Source organism: Harmonia axyridis, chromosome 5, assembly GCF_914767665.1.
Source record: "Harmonia axyridis chromosome 5, icHarAxyr1.1, whole genome shotgun sequence".
Taxonomy (NCBI): domain Eukaryota; kingdom Metazoa; phylum Arthropoda; class Insecta; order Coleoptera; family Coccinellidae; genus Harmonia; species Harmonia axyridis.
Genome location: NC_059505.1, coordinates 13,903,629 through 13,922,636, shown reverse-complemented (window position 1 = coordinate 13,922,636; position 19,008 = coordinate 13,903,629). Strand labels below are relative to the sequence as shown.

General features: G+C 31.7%; 1 protein-coding gene and 1 long non-coding RNA gene across 2 annotated transcripts; both read left to right on the top strand.

Moving 5' to 3' along the window:
* The first annotated feature begins 535 nt into the window (after positions 1-535).
* LOC123680533 lies at positions 536-2,930 on the top strand. The gene is made up of 2 exons (XR_006747527.1): positions 536-1,684; positions 2,536-2,930. It is a non-coding gene; the product is annotated as an uncharacterized LOC123680533 (long non-coding RNA).
* Positions 2,931-8,724: 5,794 nt separating this feature from the next.
* On the top strand, positions 8,725-18,672 carry LOC123680529 (transport and Golgi organization protein 1). The gene is made up of 8 exons (XM_045618469.1): positions 8,725-8,915; positions 8,982-10,616; positions 10,683-10,922; positions 11,829-12,990; positions 13,070-13,171; positions 13,227-13,438; positions 16,524-16,967; positions 18,263-18,672. The coding sequence occupies exons 1-8, from the start codon at positions 8,813-8,815 to the stop codon at positions 18,334-18,336; spliced, it is 3,972 nt and encodes a 1,323-aa protein (XP_045474425.1). The 5' UTR covers positions 8,725-8,812; the 3' UTR covers positions 18,337-18,672.
* Positions 18,673-19,008: the final 336 nt, after the last annotated feature.

Sequence of the window (19,008 nt, the reverse complement as noted above, 5' to 3'; positions counted from 1 at the left end):
AAAATATTCACAAAAAAGGAAACATTGAACTAAAATGATAACAATTGACAGTCTTTTAGAAATTCAATTGTTGCTTCAATTTGAGTTTTTGAGATGAGATTGTCTCTTAGATTATCTATTAGTCGCATTCGTCGACGGAGTTCACCATAATGTGGACATTGAGATAGAAGGTATTCTACACTTAAAAAAGTGTCACGGCTGTAATCGCACAAAGGAGGTACATCTGATGACATCAAGTAGCCGTGTGTCAGCGTGGTATGTGTTATTCTTAATCTCCTCATAACTATTTTGTCTTTTCTATTGAGACTGATTTTTATCGGGGAATCGATTTTAGGTTGGATTACATGTAGCTTGTTATTGCTGCTATTCCATTTGGTTTACCAGTCTTGAAGGGATTTCAACTTATTTGTCGCCTTTAGGTCTGAGTGCATCTGAAAATTTGTGAAAGGAAGGTCCGAGGATCGTGCCTGTTTCGCGGATTGGTCTGCAGCTTCGTTTCCTTCTATGCCTTTAGTAAAGGTACAATAATGCAAATAAATCGATTTGATAAGCTCTTGAGTGGGATACAAGTGGAGTTAAGAGGGATTACCACCATGTGGCTTTAACCTATTCAAGTTACCTATGCAGCTCTTCTGAGAATCCCTTACCTTTTATGATAAGTGAAACAATCTCAATCTTTGGTTTTCCGTCTTTTTTTACCACATGCGATTTTGGCAATGCTGCTCATTCCGAACTCAATTCACAGTGACAGCACTAGTTCATCGCTGTTCTAGAGATTCACTACATGTGAAAGAAATAACTCGCATTTTACGATCCTAATATAGACAATAAAACCGATTTGAGAGAGAATAAGAATGCGAAATTGTTAGAGATATCAGTTAGTATCGACTATTTTCAGGTGGATTAAGGAAAAAAATTGAATGCTAAATTTATTCAGTTGAAAAAATATCGAAAAATATGTTATTTCCTTCAGTCTTAAAAGAATTCTTTTGATTATGAGGGTCGCTGCGTTAGGGCTGACCTCTCCTTCATGGTGTGAGAGGGTGTCTTGGGCAGAGATCACTACATAGCCCAACTGAAGAGTCCATCAGCGATCTCGGAACGAAACACCACAGTCCACAATAATAATAAAAAAAAAATTAATTTGGTATACCTATCTATTAACAAAATGTTCAATGTTCATTTTCTATTTCAATGATGGTAATTAAATTGAGAAATATATGAAATTATTGAATATGTCAAATATTTATATTAATTTATTAATACATTTAATAATTTCAATGAATCTATCTGAATATTCTTTATATCAAATCACTTTCATCATTAATTTTATATATAATATTCCTAAAGATTTTTGAGAATTTTGGAATCTATTCTATTATATTCCTAAACCTAAATGTCAATATTTAATATTCAGTAGATTTATGAACGATTCATTGTTCATTGTTATTATTTTGATAATTTAAAATATTCTTATGCAGACACCAATATACTATTCTTATAAGAATTTTCTAAGAAAACTATTTCTATAGTTTCTCCGTTCTATGTTCCAACCAGAATACTGTCCTTCCATCGTGTAGCAGTATTTTAAAATGGTTGTTGGTGCTTCTTAACTGTAAAAGTGTTCATCGTTCGTTCTTTTCGCCTTGTGCTCTGCGTCTGTTAACACCACTTAATATAAAAGGTAAATTCCCAAATAATCTAGATAACATTATGAAGTGAAATATATTCAGTTTTTTATTTCGCAGTCAGACGTAATTTCAGTTTTTAAGCTGATTTCATCATATGCTTTGAAACAAGTGTTCATCGTTGAATCGGTTGATGCTGAATTTGGAGGGAACTGAAAATTAAGTTTTTGATAATCTCTTGTGTCGCTTTAATATATTTGCCTTATTCATTATTGATTTTCGACAGTCATGTTGATCATGAATTTAATATTATTTATTAATATAATGCATCTTGATTTCTTTTCTGGATTTTCAGCATTGAAAAATTTTCGGAGTTCTTATTATTTCTAACATTAGCCGATAATCTTTTCAAAATCCACTCGGCTTACTTTAAAAATCTTCATTATTATAAAAATATTATACATTATTGTACAAACATTGTACAAAATGGGTACCGAATTCCGTTAGAAGTTTTGAGATGGCGCCCAAATATGAGGCTTCACTATTTGCTAACCTAAAATTTTCAATTCTCATATCTTTCCGTTTCTATTTTCCACTTCTAAGTAATATTTCAGTAAGAAATAAATAATTTAACAAATTGCTGGCAATTCTTAAAATTATTAGCATGACATACATATTGGCATTGCTAATCAGTATTATTGATTTTTTTTTCTGATTTTAATCTTTTAATCAATGGAATCAATAATAAAAAATATTTTTTTATTTTGAAATCTGAGAGCATCTTGTCTGAAAATAAATGTTTTGAATGTGAAACTTGCATTTCACCAAATATAAATAAAACTGAATTATAAACATTGTATTCTTAGTTAGTATTCTAAGTCTAACATGCTCATTCATTATTTTACAGACATTCAGTACATCCAAGTTTTATCAAATAACATTTTAAAATGAAGAAAGGAAAGAAGGTTCAAGACAAGGATAAACCAAAAAGACCTCAAACTGCATTCATGTTGTGGTTGAACGAAAATAGGAATAAAATTAAGTCCAAAAATCCAGATATGAAAGTAACAGAGATAGCCAAGGAAGGAGGACGACAATGGAGAGAATTGGAGGATAAAACTAAATGGGAGACGAAGGCTAAGGAATTCAAAAGGTTATATGAAGAAGCAATGCAGGCCTACAAAGCAAAGCAGGATGTAGACTAAGAGTTTAATCTTTTCAATGTTTAGATATAATTCTTTTGTACTGTGTGTATTAATATGTTAAAAGTGAATAAATAAAGTTATAAGATTAGTAAATAAACTTTTTTGCCAAATTATACTGATTCCTTAGATCAATTCATTCAAAAATTCTTATTATTTTCGACATTCATTTTCGATATCTAAAAATTATAGGATATTGGGAAAATTTATCTTGTAAAATTATTATGTACAGTTAACAAATGAAACAGAATTGGCATATAGTGAACTTGTTTTGAAAACTGATATTTTAATGAAATTCTCAAATTTGTTAAAAATATTGATAATCTGAAAAAATCCATTATAAATGACAGTTGAACTCTTTGTTTATGTGGAATTCCTGTATTTCCTTATCCCCTTTGATCAAAATCAGACTTCCATTATACATTATAAGTAAATTTTTTTTTGTCATTTCAATGATTAATCAATCAATTTTTTCAGTTAATAGTTTCATGTAATGTATGGTGATAATTGTTTAGATAAATTGCTTCTACTTGAATAAGAACCTGGGATATTCTAAAATGACAATGAAAAATATTTCAGTAGTATTACCAAACACAAACTGGTATTATCATTCTACCTTGTGAAGAGAATATACATGATGTTTAAATTTTATTAGAAGAAAGTTCTTAATTGTTACAAAAGGCAATAAGCTTGCGTGCTTCAAGACTCAAATCTGGAAAGTTTCTATTTGTATTTTGGTTAATTAACAAAAAAATCGTATATTCTTTCTTTTTGACCCTATGAGATATTGGTATCAAAAATAGTTAATTGTTTTATTAGAATCGTGCGGGTGCGACAACAATTTTTCATACCTACCTAAAATGAAATTTATGCAAATATTGGTTGCTATATACCTACTGAGCTAAGAGGATACCTACATAATGCTTGAGAACCCGAATGATAAATTTTTTAGATCAAGGATCAAATATACTAGTGGAACAAATTGAAGGATCAAAATAAAATTCGAAATTTTTAGCGGTTTTTCAAATGGCTGTATTTTCGATAACAATGGTCGTATCTCAATTTGAAAAAAAGTTTTTTGAAGTTTATAGTTTGGAGATCTCATGATGAAAACATTTTTCAAGCAATGTGTACCGCTCAATCCTAATGAATACAGTATCTAAAATTTCTGCGAAATTTTTTCAGTTTTTATATTTGGCATACAGACTTGGAAATTTTTTTCCAATTTAACCACTATATGGATGAGAAACATGTTTATTCAGTTTCAAAATCCTCCTTTCGAAATTTCGATACGAGCATTTCTCTCTGAAATATCGAACTTTGAATTGAAAAGGACCTTTTTGTCTTTAACCATCAATGTTTGCACAGAAAATTTAGGGGATGTTTTGAAATCTTGAATGAATGCTCTACAAGAAGTAGCTATGGTATTCTCGGAAAAAAATTTTCTTCGTTCTCTACATAAATTTGAAAAGTTGATAATAAAAGGGCTTTTGGAGGCTTTTTGGATAATCAAGCGCTGAATTGAAAATATGAAAAAACCATCAACGTTGAGTGTGCGTTTTACAGTTCAATATCACCACAAAGATCGCAGAGAATTTCAATTCAATCCATGGAGCGGTTTTCTGTTCCATTCGATCGAATTTTCAAAAAATTTAAGGATCACGATTCTCGATTCAAATGTTCATATAATCTCCAACAAAATGAAGAAATTAAATTTTCAAGTTTTTTTTTCTGCATTTTCAGAATTCATGAAATAAATTTTTTGAAAATAAAAAAATTTTTTTTTTATTGACTCCAAATAATTCATTTCAACATGTCATTATTATTTCTGAAGCGATTCCGTAATTTCATTCCACGATCTTGATGATAGAAACCAAATTAAATCCGAAATAAAGTTGATATACCCAAGGGCCGGAATTTCGAAATCGATCTACTCGCTTTTCAGAAATTGCATATCTCAACTTTTCATCTATAGAACTTTTACAACGCTTGAAAAAGCCAGTTTATTTTCAAAATGAATTTGCAAAATTTGAAAAATTTTTTTGTATTTCCTAACATGGTTAAAATGTGCCGTCCTTCAATTTTTTGAAAATTGGATCGAATGAAACAAAAAAACCGCTCCATGGATTGAATTGAAATTCTCTGGGATTTTTATGGTGACATTGAACTGACTGTAAAAGGCACACTCAACATTGATTTTTTTGATATTTTCAATTCAGCGCTTGATTATCCAAAAGCCCTTTTTTTATCAACTTTTCAAATTGATGTAGAGAACGAAGAAAATTTTTTTCCGAAAATACCATAGCTACTTCTTGTAGAGAATTCATTCAAGATTTCAAAACATCCCCTAAAAATCCTGTGCAAACATTGATTGGTGAGATATTGATGGTTAAAAACATTTTACAAGCGACGTGTACCGCTCAATCCTAATGAATACAGTATTTAAAATTTCTGCGAAATTTTTTCAGTTTTTATATTTGGCCTACAGACTTGGAAATTTTTTTTCCAATTTAACCACTAAATGAATGAGATAACTGGTTCATTCAGTTCCAATATCATTCTTTCAAAATTTCGATACGAGCATTTCTCTCTGAAATATCGAACTTTGAATTGAAAAGGACCTTTAAAGGTCCTTTTCAATTCAAAGGTGAGATATTGATGGTTATAAAGACAAAAACGTCCTTTTCAATTCAAAGTTCGATATTTCATAGAGAAATGCTCGTATCGAAATTTCGAAAGGAGGATTTTGAAACTGAATAAACATGTTTCTCATCCATATAGTGGTTAAATTGGAAAAAAAATTTCCAAGTCTGTAGGCCAAATATAAAAACTGAAAAAATTTCGCAGAAATTTTAAATACTGTATTCATTAGGATTGAGCGGTACACGTCGCTTGTAAAATGTTTTCATCATGAGATCTCTAAACTATAAACTTCTAGCTTCAAAAAGATTTTTTTTAAATTGAGATACGACCATTGTTATCGAAAATAGAGCCATATGAAAAACCGCTTAAAATTTCGAATTTTATTTTTATCCTTTAATTTATTCCCCTAGTGTATATAATAACATTTATTTGCGAAAACTTCAATCCTTAAAATTGTAAATTTATTGTTTTCGATTATGAGGAATACTCCATTTTCATTTAAATTTCAACCGCAGTAGATACTTTCGGAGTTATAAATTTTGGTAGCAATTGTTTCTAATTAGATATTGCAACGGATACTTATCCGAAATCTTGTACTTGTACAAGATTTCGTAAAAAAATATCAGATCAGTTGCTGTATAGGTAGGTATACTATGTTCTATTCTACAGACTTAATATTTTCTGAAAACTTCAGCAGTTAATGGGCAAAATAGGTGTTGGTTCGGCAGTTTATATCCAAAAAAATTTTGTTTTCTCATAAAAGTCATAAAAATGATTAAAAAATACCGATCCGATTGAACATTATTATTATTATTACATTAGATACAGAGTTGAGTATGTAACTATAAAACTCTTAATAAACAAAAATTTCAATAAAACCCCAATGAGAAAAATAACATCAATGCAATTTGAGAAGAACAAAAATACTGAAATATCCAACTTATGAAAAAATAATTAACTTTATTCAAGAACCCTTGACCTCCAGTCGAACCTATTCTTGAACACGTTCACCGACGGAGCTCCAACAACATCATGTGTAAGTTGATTCCAACAGGCGAAAACTCGGTTGCTCAGAAAATTTTGACGGGATCACGTATGGAATCTTTCCCGCGCCAATTTCAAGTTATGCCCTCTTAGATGATTGGTGTTCAACTCAAAGAGATGCGATAGATCGGAGCCGAAGAAACCATTCAACGCTCTAAACGACACAATCATGTCTCCACGGTGCTTACGATCCGCAAATGTGTTGAGACACATGATACTCAAGCGATCTTGATGAGAAGGTCTTTGCACCCCGTATGGCAACCGTGTGACACGTCGCTGCAGAAACTCGAGCATTTGCGCATCTCTTTGAAGCCATGGATGCCAGACTGGACCAGCAAACTCCAGGATTGGGCGGATGTATGCCTTGAAAAGTGCAGCAACGACATCCGAATGACCACCCCTAAAACACTGCTGGATCATATAAAGCCGTTGTTTGGCTTTATTACAAATATGAAGAATGTGAAAACTCCAAGATAGGTCACCACTCACAACAACACCCAGATCGACGTGGCTCAGACACCCATCCAGGGCAACACCATCAATGAAATAAGGTCGTCTCGTCTTCGGTATATTCAATGGAAGCAACCAGTCAAGACACCACTTTACCAGGAAATCTAGCTCACTCTGCAGAGATCGATGACACTCTGACCTATTGTACAGCTTTATATCATCTGCGTAAGATGCGGAAGGGGAGCTTAATGAAGGCTGATGTAGATCGGACACATATAGAATGAACAGGAGGGGCCCAAGAACTGATCCCTGTGGTACACCGCTCAGCACTGACTTCATAGAAGATGACATATTACCGACCCTAACAGAAAATGAACGATCTGTTAAGAATGAATCAATGAACTTGAGTAGAGAACCTCGAATACCGAAATGCTCCAATTTATGAAGTAGTCTTCTCCTTGGTATTCGATCAAATGCTTTAGCGAAGTCAAGATACACCACATCCATCGGAATCCCAGCATCCAATGACTTAGTCCAGTCATTCAGGCAAGTCAAAAGATTGGTGATGATTGATCTTCCTGGAACGAAGCCATTCTGCTGGGGTGGAATTATGGACTTCGACCAGCGAGAATAGAACTAAAAGAGTTCACATCACAGAAGAATCTCGATGAATCTCGATATCATCATGATAAACGAGACAATTCTGGTGGTATTCTCGAACAACACTCCCCTCGGTGTGAAACTACTCAAAAGAAAAACCGTGGAAGAAGAATAGCATGCGAATCCAGAGATCCAGCCGATGAAACAACAGCCAATCAACTCCAATGGGAGGTCAGAAAGGGGAGATAGTTCAGTAATGGACCATAGCAGCAAAAACTAGAATTTTTAATTTGTTAATTTGATCTGGAACATGGCCACAGTTCTGAAATCAGAATACAAGCTCCTACCACCAATCCACAAATCAAACCGGCAGATTGAAAATAGAGCAAAATCATTCGCTGACAGCCTGCAACTCCAATGCAAACCCAACGTAGCGCTATTTTAAAAAATGATTATATTTCCATGAAAACGACAGGGAATACCTATTTCTTTCCGTAAAAGAAACTATTAATGTAAAATTGAAGAGGTCATATTTTCATGGAAACAACAGCGGAATTTGATGCAAACGTCATAGGAAACTAGCAACCACCTGGAGATGTATAAAAACCTGTTTTTAGACATTTTACAACAACCTTAAAATTGAAAAAAGTTAAACCCTTCGAAAGGTTTGGTTTATCCATATCAGAAAATCCACTTTTGCCCAGGTTCTCCCCAAAAAAAACTAATAAAAATATTTCAGCAGTTTGCGTAATTGATATCTTCTAATTAAATTTACTAAAATTTCACGCGTAGGTGACTTGATGCAACTGCTTGTACCTGAATGGGGTAGTCATTGAGAAGTAAATTGATTCATTTTTATATGATTCTACATCAAATTTTAGATAAACATTAACGATTTATTTGAATATCATGAATATAAATTGTATTTAGGAATAATTTTACTCTAACAACATAACGAATGAAAAAGAATATATATGTATGAACAAAGAAATTGTTATTTATTTAATTGAATCAATTTCTTTTGAATATTCACATTTTATAGTTTTAACTGATCAGACAACAGTTAATCCTTCCCGTTCTGTGAAATATACCTTATTTTATGAAATCAAAACTGATCAAAACAAATTGGACTTGGTCTCTCAACTCTGTGAACAGACCTGTGAATTTGACAGACAGATAGTGATGTGGCTCTTGTCATGTCAGGATTAGCCCTAATTTCACATTTAAACATCAAAATATGGCAAGATGAGTAAACTTTCCTTGCATTTTTTAACTTTTACCTTTTTCATATATTTTTCTGTAGCTCAAATTTCTGATAAAAGATTATGTGTTGATCCGGAATGTAATAGTAAGTATAATATATCAAGTGTTGTTGTATCAATGCTATCCAAATCTAAATATTGCTGATTATTAGGTCCTGTAGCACTCGCGAAGACCTTACGAAGATATCACAGCCCAGATAAATATAGGCTGTCATTTGGACCTAACGAAGATGTAGTCATTTTTAGTAAATCAGCCGGTTCTGATGTAAATCTTTGGGGTGCTGAAATAAATGGGAAAAGAGGATATGTTCCTAAAAACTTAGTGAGAGAAACTAGGAAGATTAAACAACCCAATTTATTAATAGATACAGAAATTACAAATGGTTCTAAGGACCCTGAAGTGCCTTCGAAAGAAGAAATAGTAAATCCCACTAAAGTGAAGCAAAACTTTGAAGTTATTGATGGGACCACTATATATACGACTGAAGAAAGTACTACTATGGAAGAGAATCAAAAATACACGACAGAAATACCTACTCAATCTATAGATAGTGTCAGAATTGATAATATGGATAATATTCCTATTAATAATAAAGAACAAATACTTACATTTACTGAAAATACAAATTCTGAAAATTCAGATTTGAAAAATTCTGTTAGAGATGTATCTGAAATTGAGGATACTGTAGAAGAAGAAAAAACTATAATCAAGACCTCAGCATCAACTGAAAATTCATCTGAAGCTCAAAGTTTTTTAATGACATTGAACAATAAAACTGAAGACTTAGATGCATCTAAGGCTGAGGATATCATAGATGAGGGAATTTCAGGGGATCATGCAAAGGATTCAGAAGTAGAAGTCACAGATATTGAAGAGAATGCCATTCATTCCAATACTCACCCATTAACTGAATTAAAGAACCAAGTAAGGGACTTGGGTAGTAATGGTAGTGTAATAGATATTATTGAGACTAAAGAAGAAATGGCATTTGATGAGAATGCAAATAGTGAATTAAATGACAATTCTAATGATGAGTCAGCAGGTATCAAATCTTCTATTGCCAATGAGTCTATCTTGAAAGAGAGTACATCTACACTTCAATTAAATTTTGATGTGATTGAGGAAAGTCATAAAGAAATCGATAATAAACCTGATAACATTGAACTGGATAACTTGCTCAATGTATCTAATTCAGCAGAAGGTAAATTTGAAATACAAAAAGATGTATCAAATATTTTAGATGGTTCAGATCTCTTGATTAATGAAGATAACTTGAAAACAAATACGCATGATAGTCCACAATCATCAGGATTGGACAGTATTCAATCTTCAGGGAGTGAAATGAAAGATGAGAATCCAGTTCAAGATAATATTCTCAATGTTCATTCTATTTCTGAAAACTTGTCTTTGGAAATAAATTCAAATACATCTGAAAAAACTTCCCAGTCAGTGGATATTGAATCTATTTCAATTAGTGACCAGTCATCTATAAACCCAGAAAATAAACTTATAGATCACCCTCAAATAATTTCTGATATATCTTTAGAAGTTGAAGAAGAGGGAAAAGCAATTGTTCATGAGAATAATCAAACTGAACAGCTTAATGAATTAAATAATGCAGATGATATTGAGCAAAATTCTGATATTTTCAATGATGAGAACAATCAGAAAGAAACATCAAATGTTTACACTACTTACAATGAGCTTCAAATTCAACCAGATACTAATTTACCTATTAAGAATGATGACATTATCAATTCAAATATACAAAACAATATTGCAGAAGGTAAAATTAATAATCATCTCCTGCTTGATAGAAATGACTAATATTATTTTATTTAACTCATTTTAGATCATTATCATATTCAAAATGACCAAAGAAGTGGTTCACAAGAGGGAGATGATGAAAAAAAAAATGATATGGAAGAAAAAACCAATCAAGAAACACCTACTATTTTTTCTTCTTTGCTTCACAATGTGGATGAAACCTATTCAGAACGTAAAAAAAGTGACGTAGCTTCCAATATAGGAAATATGGTTGATAGAAATATAGATGAGGAATTCAAAGATCAGGAAAACACTTTAAATGGAGGTAAACTTTTTTCATGCATATAAATATATTGTTTTGGCGATTTTCAACTTCAATAGGTTCATATTTATAATTTTCATATTCAATATTTAATGTGAAATCTAAAAATGAATTGATAAAATTGTTGGGATAGAAAACAAAAAAAATAACTTTTACTGATGATTTTTGAAATTATTGAAAATATTGCAATTCATGTTATTCTATCAATAAAAATGTTTTCAATTTCATGATTGCATCTCAAGTATCTGAGAAATGAATTATTAGGGTGGCTTATTACCAAAATTAGTGCTATACTGATACTGTATTGATTCCTCATATTCAGAAATACAAACAAAAAAATTATTTAAAAGGTTGAAATGAAATTAGATTGAGTATAATATAATCATGGAATTGAGAAGTGTATTGATACAATGGTACTGAAAAAAGTATTTTTATTGCATAATCCTAATCTTAATGGTTACTTGTGATTATAATAAAAAATTTCAACAAACGAAATTCAAATTGAGTTACAAAATTCAATATAATTATCAAAAATTATGACAATATTGTACAAAATCCTTCACAATATGAAATGAAAATTTTTGAAAAATATTTTGCATATTGGGGATCATAACATAGATCATGTTTTCTAAAGATTTGTAATTACTTCAAAAGTATTTCTCTACTCACTTCTAAATATATTTGGTGGACCACATATAAGAACAAAATTAATTACACATAATCCACATTCATGAAATGAACTTTTCTATATTTCTCATAAAGTCGTCATAATAAGTAGTAAAAACCTACTCAAGTTTCTCAGCCATTGTATTTTGAAATAAAGGTATGAAGTACAATTTTATGTATTTCAAAATATTTCAGAATTCATGCTGGTTTAATTTGTTCTGCACATTTGTTTAATTTTTGTAGATGATTTCTGTATTAAACAAGATTGTCCAAGCCAAATGAATTCTAGATCATCTGAAGACTTTTTTTCATCAACAATGGATGCACTCAATTTTGGCTCAGATATCTTCTTATATCTTATAACCACTGCTGCTTCTGTTGTAATATTTTTATTGGGACATTTTGCACTTGACAAGAGCAGACGTGAAGGTCCTCTTATTGCCAAAATTAATAAATTAGAAAAAGAATTGCTGATTTTACTTAAGGAGAAAGAAATACTTGCTGAACAAGTTGAGAATAGAAAATATCAAGATCAGAGTGATGAAAGTGATGTTTTTTTGAAATCAAAAGAAGAAAACAGAGCTTTGGAAGAGAAAGTACAGCTTTTGGAAGAACAAGTACAAACTTTGGAAAAAGAATTGGAAAATTCTACAGAGGTTGGATTAGAATTAAACAGAATGCTGTCTGAAGTATTGAATAGTGAAAATGCAGGACAAACACTAATGTTGAACATAGAAGAATTACAAACTCAATTAGCTGAACAACAAAATATTGTTAGTAACATGAAGGAAGTATTGAGTCTAAAAGAAACAGAGAATCATGAACTCAATTTAGAGTTAGATATAGCAAATAATAAAGTACTCGATCTTCAGAATGAGCTGGATAAACTTTTATTAAACATAATTAAGTTAGAAGAAGCTAAAGAATCACTTGAAAAAAATGCAGAATCGTCAAAGATTCAATTGAAAGAAACCATAAATTCCCTAACAAATCAATTGGATGATAATCGGAAAGAATATACAGAAAACATTGAAGAATTAAATAGTAAATTATCAACTTTAGAACATAATCTGCAACTTAAAACTAAAGAATATGAAGGGCTGAAAAATAGTATGCAACAGATCAAAGACATGAAGAATGCAAATACACTAGAATCTCTCCTTGAGGTTAATTCTATAAAAGCTGAGCTGGAACAGCTAAAGAGTGAATGCCAAGGCCATTGTGACAAATTAAGAAGGGAAAAAGAATCTAATGCCATTTTGAAAAAAGAGGTCATGTCAGCAGAAGAGGATATTGATATTTTAAAAAATAAATTCAATGAAACTGATAAGACTAAACTAGAATTAGAAACAAAATTGCAGGTGCTGACAAATTATTTCAAAGAAAGAGAGGAACAACTCCAAATGTAAGTTGACAAATGAACCATAGTGTAACATTTGCAGTATGTTAGATTGAAGTCAAAATCATTTGTAATATTTTCGCAGGGAACTTACTAAATATGAAAATATGTGGTCAGCCAAAAAAGGTGAAGCCACATCAACCTCGGAAAGAATAAAATACCTCCAGAGCGAAGTGCAAAACTATAAGTGAGTATTCTTATAAATTTGTTTATATGTATAAATATATTTTGTTTATTCTTAGGAGTCAAAATGAAACTCTCAAACAAGAGATAGTATCCCAGGAAGTGGAATTGAAAGGCCAAATATCGGTATTAGAAAAGAAAGTGCATGAAAATTGGGTCAGTGCAAGACAAGCAGAGAGAAGACTAGAAGAGCTCAAACAAGAAGCTGCCCAATTAAGAAATAGGTTGACACTTAGAGAAAGAGCTTTGCAAGAAGATAGATTACACAATAGTAAGTCAAATTTAAATAATATTGACCTAGTAAAATATAATGATTTTCATATTGATTTATGTACAGGGTGGGCAAATAAGCGAGGTAAGCGGCTATATCTCAGGATCCACTCATCGTAGAGACTTGCGGTAAAAAATTTTACCACTAAAGTGAACAAGAGAACACACTGGAAAGTTTTGAAGTTCATACCTCTTCCACTAGGGGGCGTAATAGCTACCGTCGAAAAATGAATTTTACTCGAAAATGTTTCATATGAAGTTGAAGAAAAAATATCATCACTGTAATCCTTCAAATTCTCTATCTTTTTGAATTGTCACTTTCGATTTTACGACATCAAATAAGGGTAGGTGAAAGGGAGAAATCTGACTGATTGAAATTTTTTTTTTTTTTTATTAACTGTTTATTGCATATTTACAATCTACTTATAGTAATTAGTAAATGTTATAAGTATTGGTTCATGGCTTGAGTCGGGTACCATCCATCAATGGTTCTCCGTACAAACTGATTGAAATGTCTGTAACTTCAGTTTGGGTCAACATTTTTGTGCAAATTAGATCTCGCCTGAGAGATATCTTGTTCATTAAAGAAAAAATATACTTTCGATAGGGGGCGCTAAGTCAGAAGTTCATTGTTTTGTTCATTTTACTCCGAAATTTCAAATGTAATGATAGGATTTTCTTAACAGAATAAGAAATTCCATCAAATTTGCATGAAAAAACCTGCAGGTCGCAAAGCGATAGTTTCAGGTTTTCTGAAAGAAGATATTCTTCAACTAATTTTGGTTTTTTCATACAAATTTGATGGGATTTCTGTTTCTGTCAGAACCTAAAGACACAATTTGGTTTTTCGCAGTGAATCAGTTGAAGAATATCTTCTTTCGGCCATAACTTCAGAACGCCAGAAATTATCGCTTTGCGACCTTCAGGTTTTTTCATGCAAATTTGATGGAATTTCTGTTTCTGTTAAGAAAATCCTATCATTACATTTGAAATTTCGGAGTAAAATGAACAAAACAATGAACTTCTGACTTAGCGCCTCCTATCGAAAGCACCAAAAACAAATTTATCATGAGTATATTTTGTCCTCAATCAACAAGACATTATCTTTCAGACGAGATCTAATTTGCTAAAAAATGTTGAGCCAAACTGAAGTTACAGGCGTTTCAATCAGTCAGATTTCTCCCTTTCACCTACCCTTATTTGATGTCGTAAAATCGAAAGTGACAATTCAAAAAGATAGAGAATTTGAAGGATTACAGTGATGATATTTTTTCTTCAACTTCATATGAAACATTTTCAAGTAAAATTCATTTTTCTACTCGACGGTAGCTATTACGCCCCCTAGTGGTAGAGGAATGAACTTCAAAACTTTCCAGTGTGTTCTCTTGTTTACTTTAGTGGTAAAATTTTTTACCGCAAGTCTCTACGATGAGTGGATCCTGAGATATAGCCGCTTACCTCGCTTATTTGCCCACCCTGTACAATGTAATTTTTTAATGCATTTTGTGTAATGTCAAGGTTTTCGATCCCGGCTGTTCTAGGTCTCTGTCAGACTTATCATTTCTTATGATATTAGAGATTGTACGAGTTAGGAATTGTCTTCTGTGTAAGTTGGGTTACTGTGTCCAATCGCAAAATATATCGGAGCAATGTTAATTTTTTATCCAACAGTGAATGGGTGTGCGGTTCCCTGTTACCCCTGACCCGGGGCTTGCAAACCCTACTTGCGGCATGATATGATATCTGACTCTAAACCGAAAATAATTTTTTCTGATTATGGACATTCATCATTGGTCAACCCTATATTAATTGGATTACAAAGCTGACCAAATACTAGTATGTATCTGTGTAAAAAAAGTCGTTAATAAATAATTAAATAAATATATATCTTGCTTGCTAGAAATATATTTGGTCTTGAAAATAATAACAATTTTTCATAGGGCATCATATCACGGATCAATTTTTTTTTTGAAATACGAGCTGACTGAAACTTGATGTCGCTTGTAAATATACATGGTGCTACGGATTATTCGAAGAACGGCAACGTCGCATTTTCCAAATTATAATTATTGAAGCGATAGCTAATGTGTTTGTCCAAAATTCCAGTAGTAATAACTCAAGTGATTGAATATCCGCCATAACTCTGGCGATTTACTGATTCAATGCCAGAAATAAAGGGAATTATTATTATTCATTTCATAATGAAAATTAGTTGCTTGAAAACAACACCAGTCTGCAGGACGAGTAGAGTTATGTAATAAAATATAGACTTAGAGGTTTAATTCAATCATGAGTGGAATTTAGAATTAAAATACTCCATAAACGAACAGAAATTCGGCATTCAGAGAATCTGTTGTACAGAGTGTCCCAACAAAATTTTGACCCCCCCCCCAGAACTCAGAAACGAAGAATTTTCGAAGATTAAAAAAAAACAGGCCAACTTCTGTCTTGAAAGGGACGAATTTCCGTCATGAGTTTGTTCCGAAAAAACCACCTGAGGTTGGCAACAACCTTATCAAAATTTGTTTACCTCTCCTATTAGAAAAAAAATTGTAGGTTGTTTCTACGGAACAATGTGGTCATAGGAATTCTTTCTCCCTAATACAGAACTTGAAAATTATTTTTGTATTCTTCAAAACTCTTCGGTTCTTGAGTTTGGACTGTTCAACATTACCTTTCGATGGTAAGTTCAATATTATATTATTTCGTGAATAGTGAGCCGATTTTGAAAATTTTAACTGGGTTGTGCACAAAATATGAATAACTTTCAAACTAACCAACACTCAATCCTATTCAAAAAATGTTTGGGTTTGATGCCACTTCCATGCATGGAGGTGTTTATTTCGGAACAAACTCATTATGGAAATTCGTCCCCCTCAAAACAGAAGTCTTCCGAAAAAACTAACTTGACATAGTCAAGTTTAGTCGATAATCCAAACTTGGTTAGAACTTCTGATTGGTTCCTTTGACAAGTGCGAAAATAGTCAGTAAAAATCTCACGTCCTGTTTCCTTGAGGTATTAATATGTCATCAATTATAGTCAATCCTGCCTTCAATTTTCAACTTATAATCTATGTTTTTTTCAGGAATGCAGTCTCCTCTTGAACAAGGTGGAGATTTACCAGTTTCTCCTCTTCATTTAGAATCGCCAGCATCACCACCCCTCTTATATAACTCACGAGACCATATTACCAAATCCCCCCCAATTTTAGGTATGCCACCACCATTCTTGCCTCCTCCTAGTGGTTCTTCTTACCTCCCTCCACCTCCATTACCATTCATGCCACCACCTCCTCATGATATGTTTCCGGGAGATCATAGACCTCCGCCATTGGGAAGAATGTCATCACCTCCATTAAATTCAAGTTATTCTCCCACTAGACCATATTCTCCATATGATAGGAGTCCATCCCCCTCTTACGATGAGTCAGAATATGGCACTTCACCAGTTCATCGCAGAAATTATTCTCAGTTCAATAGAAGGAGAGATCATAGGCCTGCAGCTATAGAAAAATTTAATGGTAGAAGTGGTAAGTTTTTCATTTAAAATTAAGTTAATATTAAAACGGGAATATTCATTATTCATCTTTTTTAAATTTTCTCAGAGTGTATAAAAGCTTCATAAATACACACCGGTAACATTAGGGAAATCACAACAAGTTTGTAGGTCATTTTCTCTTGAAAAAATATATAATAAAATTTCATTCTTTAGGGGTGCCCCCCTATTCATTGATATTATGAATCCTGTTCATCAACCACAATTCTGATATTGATGTTGAGTATTTGTTGTTTCGATGAAATATTCATTGGATAAAAATAACTTTGTTCGTTAGATGTATAAAGTCGTATATTAACTATTTCAGAAAATTTCAATGAACAGTAATACATTATTGATTCAAAGTACAACCATTCAAATAAAGAAACAAACGTTGTAATAATGATCATTTCATTGGTTCAATGGAAGTTGGTCCTTGATTCAATGAAAACAATTCATCAATATAATGAATGACTTTCCATTGCATTAATGTTTCTGTTCATCATTGAAAAATGATAACTGAATTCATCAATGCAATTAACTTTTTCATGGAATTTATGTACTCTTTTGGTTCAATGTATCAATTGAAATTGACAAGAGATTTTCAATTAAAGCAATAATTTCTCATTCAATAAGGGTACCATAGAAGTGCTGTAATTTCTCTCAAAATAAAGATTTCACAATAAATAAAAAGAAGAAATGTTCAGATCAGATGATGAGGCAACATCTGAGTGTTCATAAACAATCTCGTCAAGGGTCTTCTGAATAAAACCTTACTTTTAATTATTTTTTGTTTACCCCTATAACAAAAAACGAAGTAAATGAGGACAGCATATGAACAGTTATGTTACCGAAGAATCAAGCTACAAAAAAAAAAAATAATTGCTAAAATTGGCTCAGAAGTTTAAGGGAAAATGAACTACACACTCCGTTGAGATTTTGTCCATTTCCTAATTTTGCAGGTGGGTCTATTCAGTATCTATTCAGCATTCAACCTTCTAGAATCAGAATCTGATTATGAATAGAAAAAAAGGAATAATTTTGGAAAAATTATATAAAAATAAAACTTTTGTTTGAAAGATGATCTAATGTTGATATTGAAATTGAATAGAACATTTAATAGTTATGAAAATAATTGTTATACATTTTTGGAAGCTTATTCCATTTTCACAGGACTAGGAGAATTAGAAAATTTTCAAAACCTATAACTGTATCATAATGATGAAATTATGGAAAAATGAGATCTATCAATTTGATTAATTAAAAATACTAATTTGATTTTATTTTTAGGTACATTAAGCTCCGGCTCAGATAATTCGAACGAATTTATAGACCAAATAAATCATCAGAACTCTAAAGTGTAGCATTTAAAACCATCAAGGATGTAGATATTGAAACATAATATTTATTTTGGCTTGCATAAATGAAAATAGTATATTGTGTCATGTTTTGTTTTTTTGAAATACATTTTTTATAAAGTGTAAAAATTTATTCTTGGATGTATCCTTTCTTTAATGTAATGTTTTTATTCATCTGCAATTTTAGTTTGATATTAATATAAGAGACTTATATTTGTTGTATGTTATTTTTGTTTCAAAACTGTGGTATTTATTTGGTACAATTAATGCTGATCATATGGAACTTTGTATAAAGTGTATAAACTGATGTTGCATAGCAATTATTATATTTATAAATATCCATATTCAGTTTTATTTCATATGTTTATTGTATATAAAGGTTTGGTAAATGCATTCGGACATATAAGTTATTCAATGTTATTCCAGAGAATACTCATGATACAGTGCAACAACATCTGCATGTTACGGTATCAAATAAACAAGTGTTCTATTTACTTATGAATTCAAGGATGGTAACAGTTGCGGCATGCAATAGTGCTGCAGCTTGAATATTAGTCGCTCTCCAACCGTGGGATGGGTTATGAATTTATTGCATTGTATACAAAGAATTTATTTACGACAATTTCACACACATAACTTCCTGTGTGAAAATGAGTACCGAATTTCATTTTTCCCATA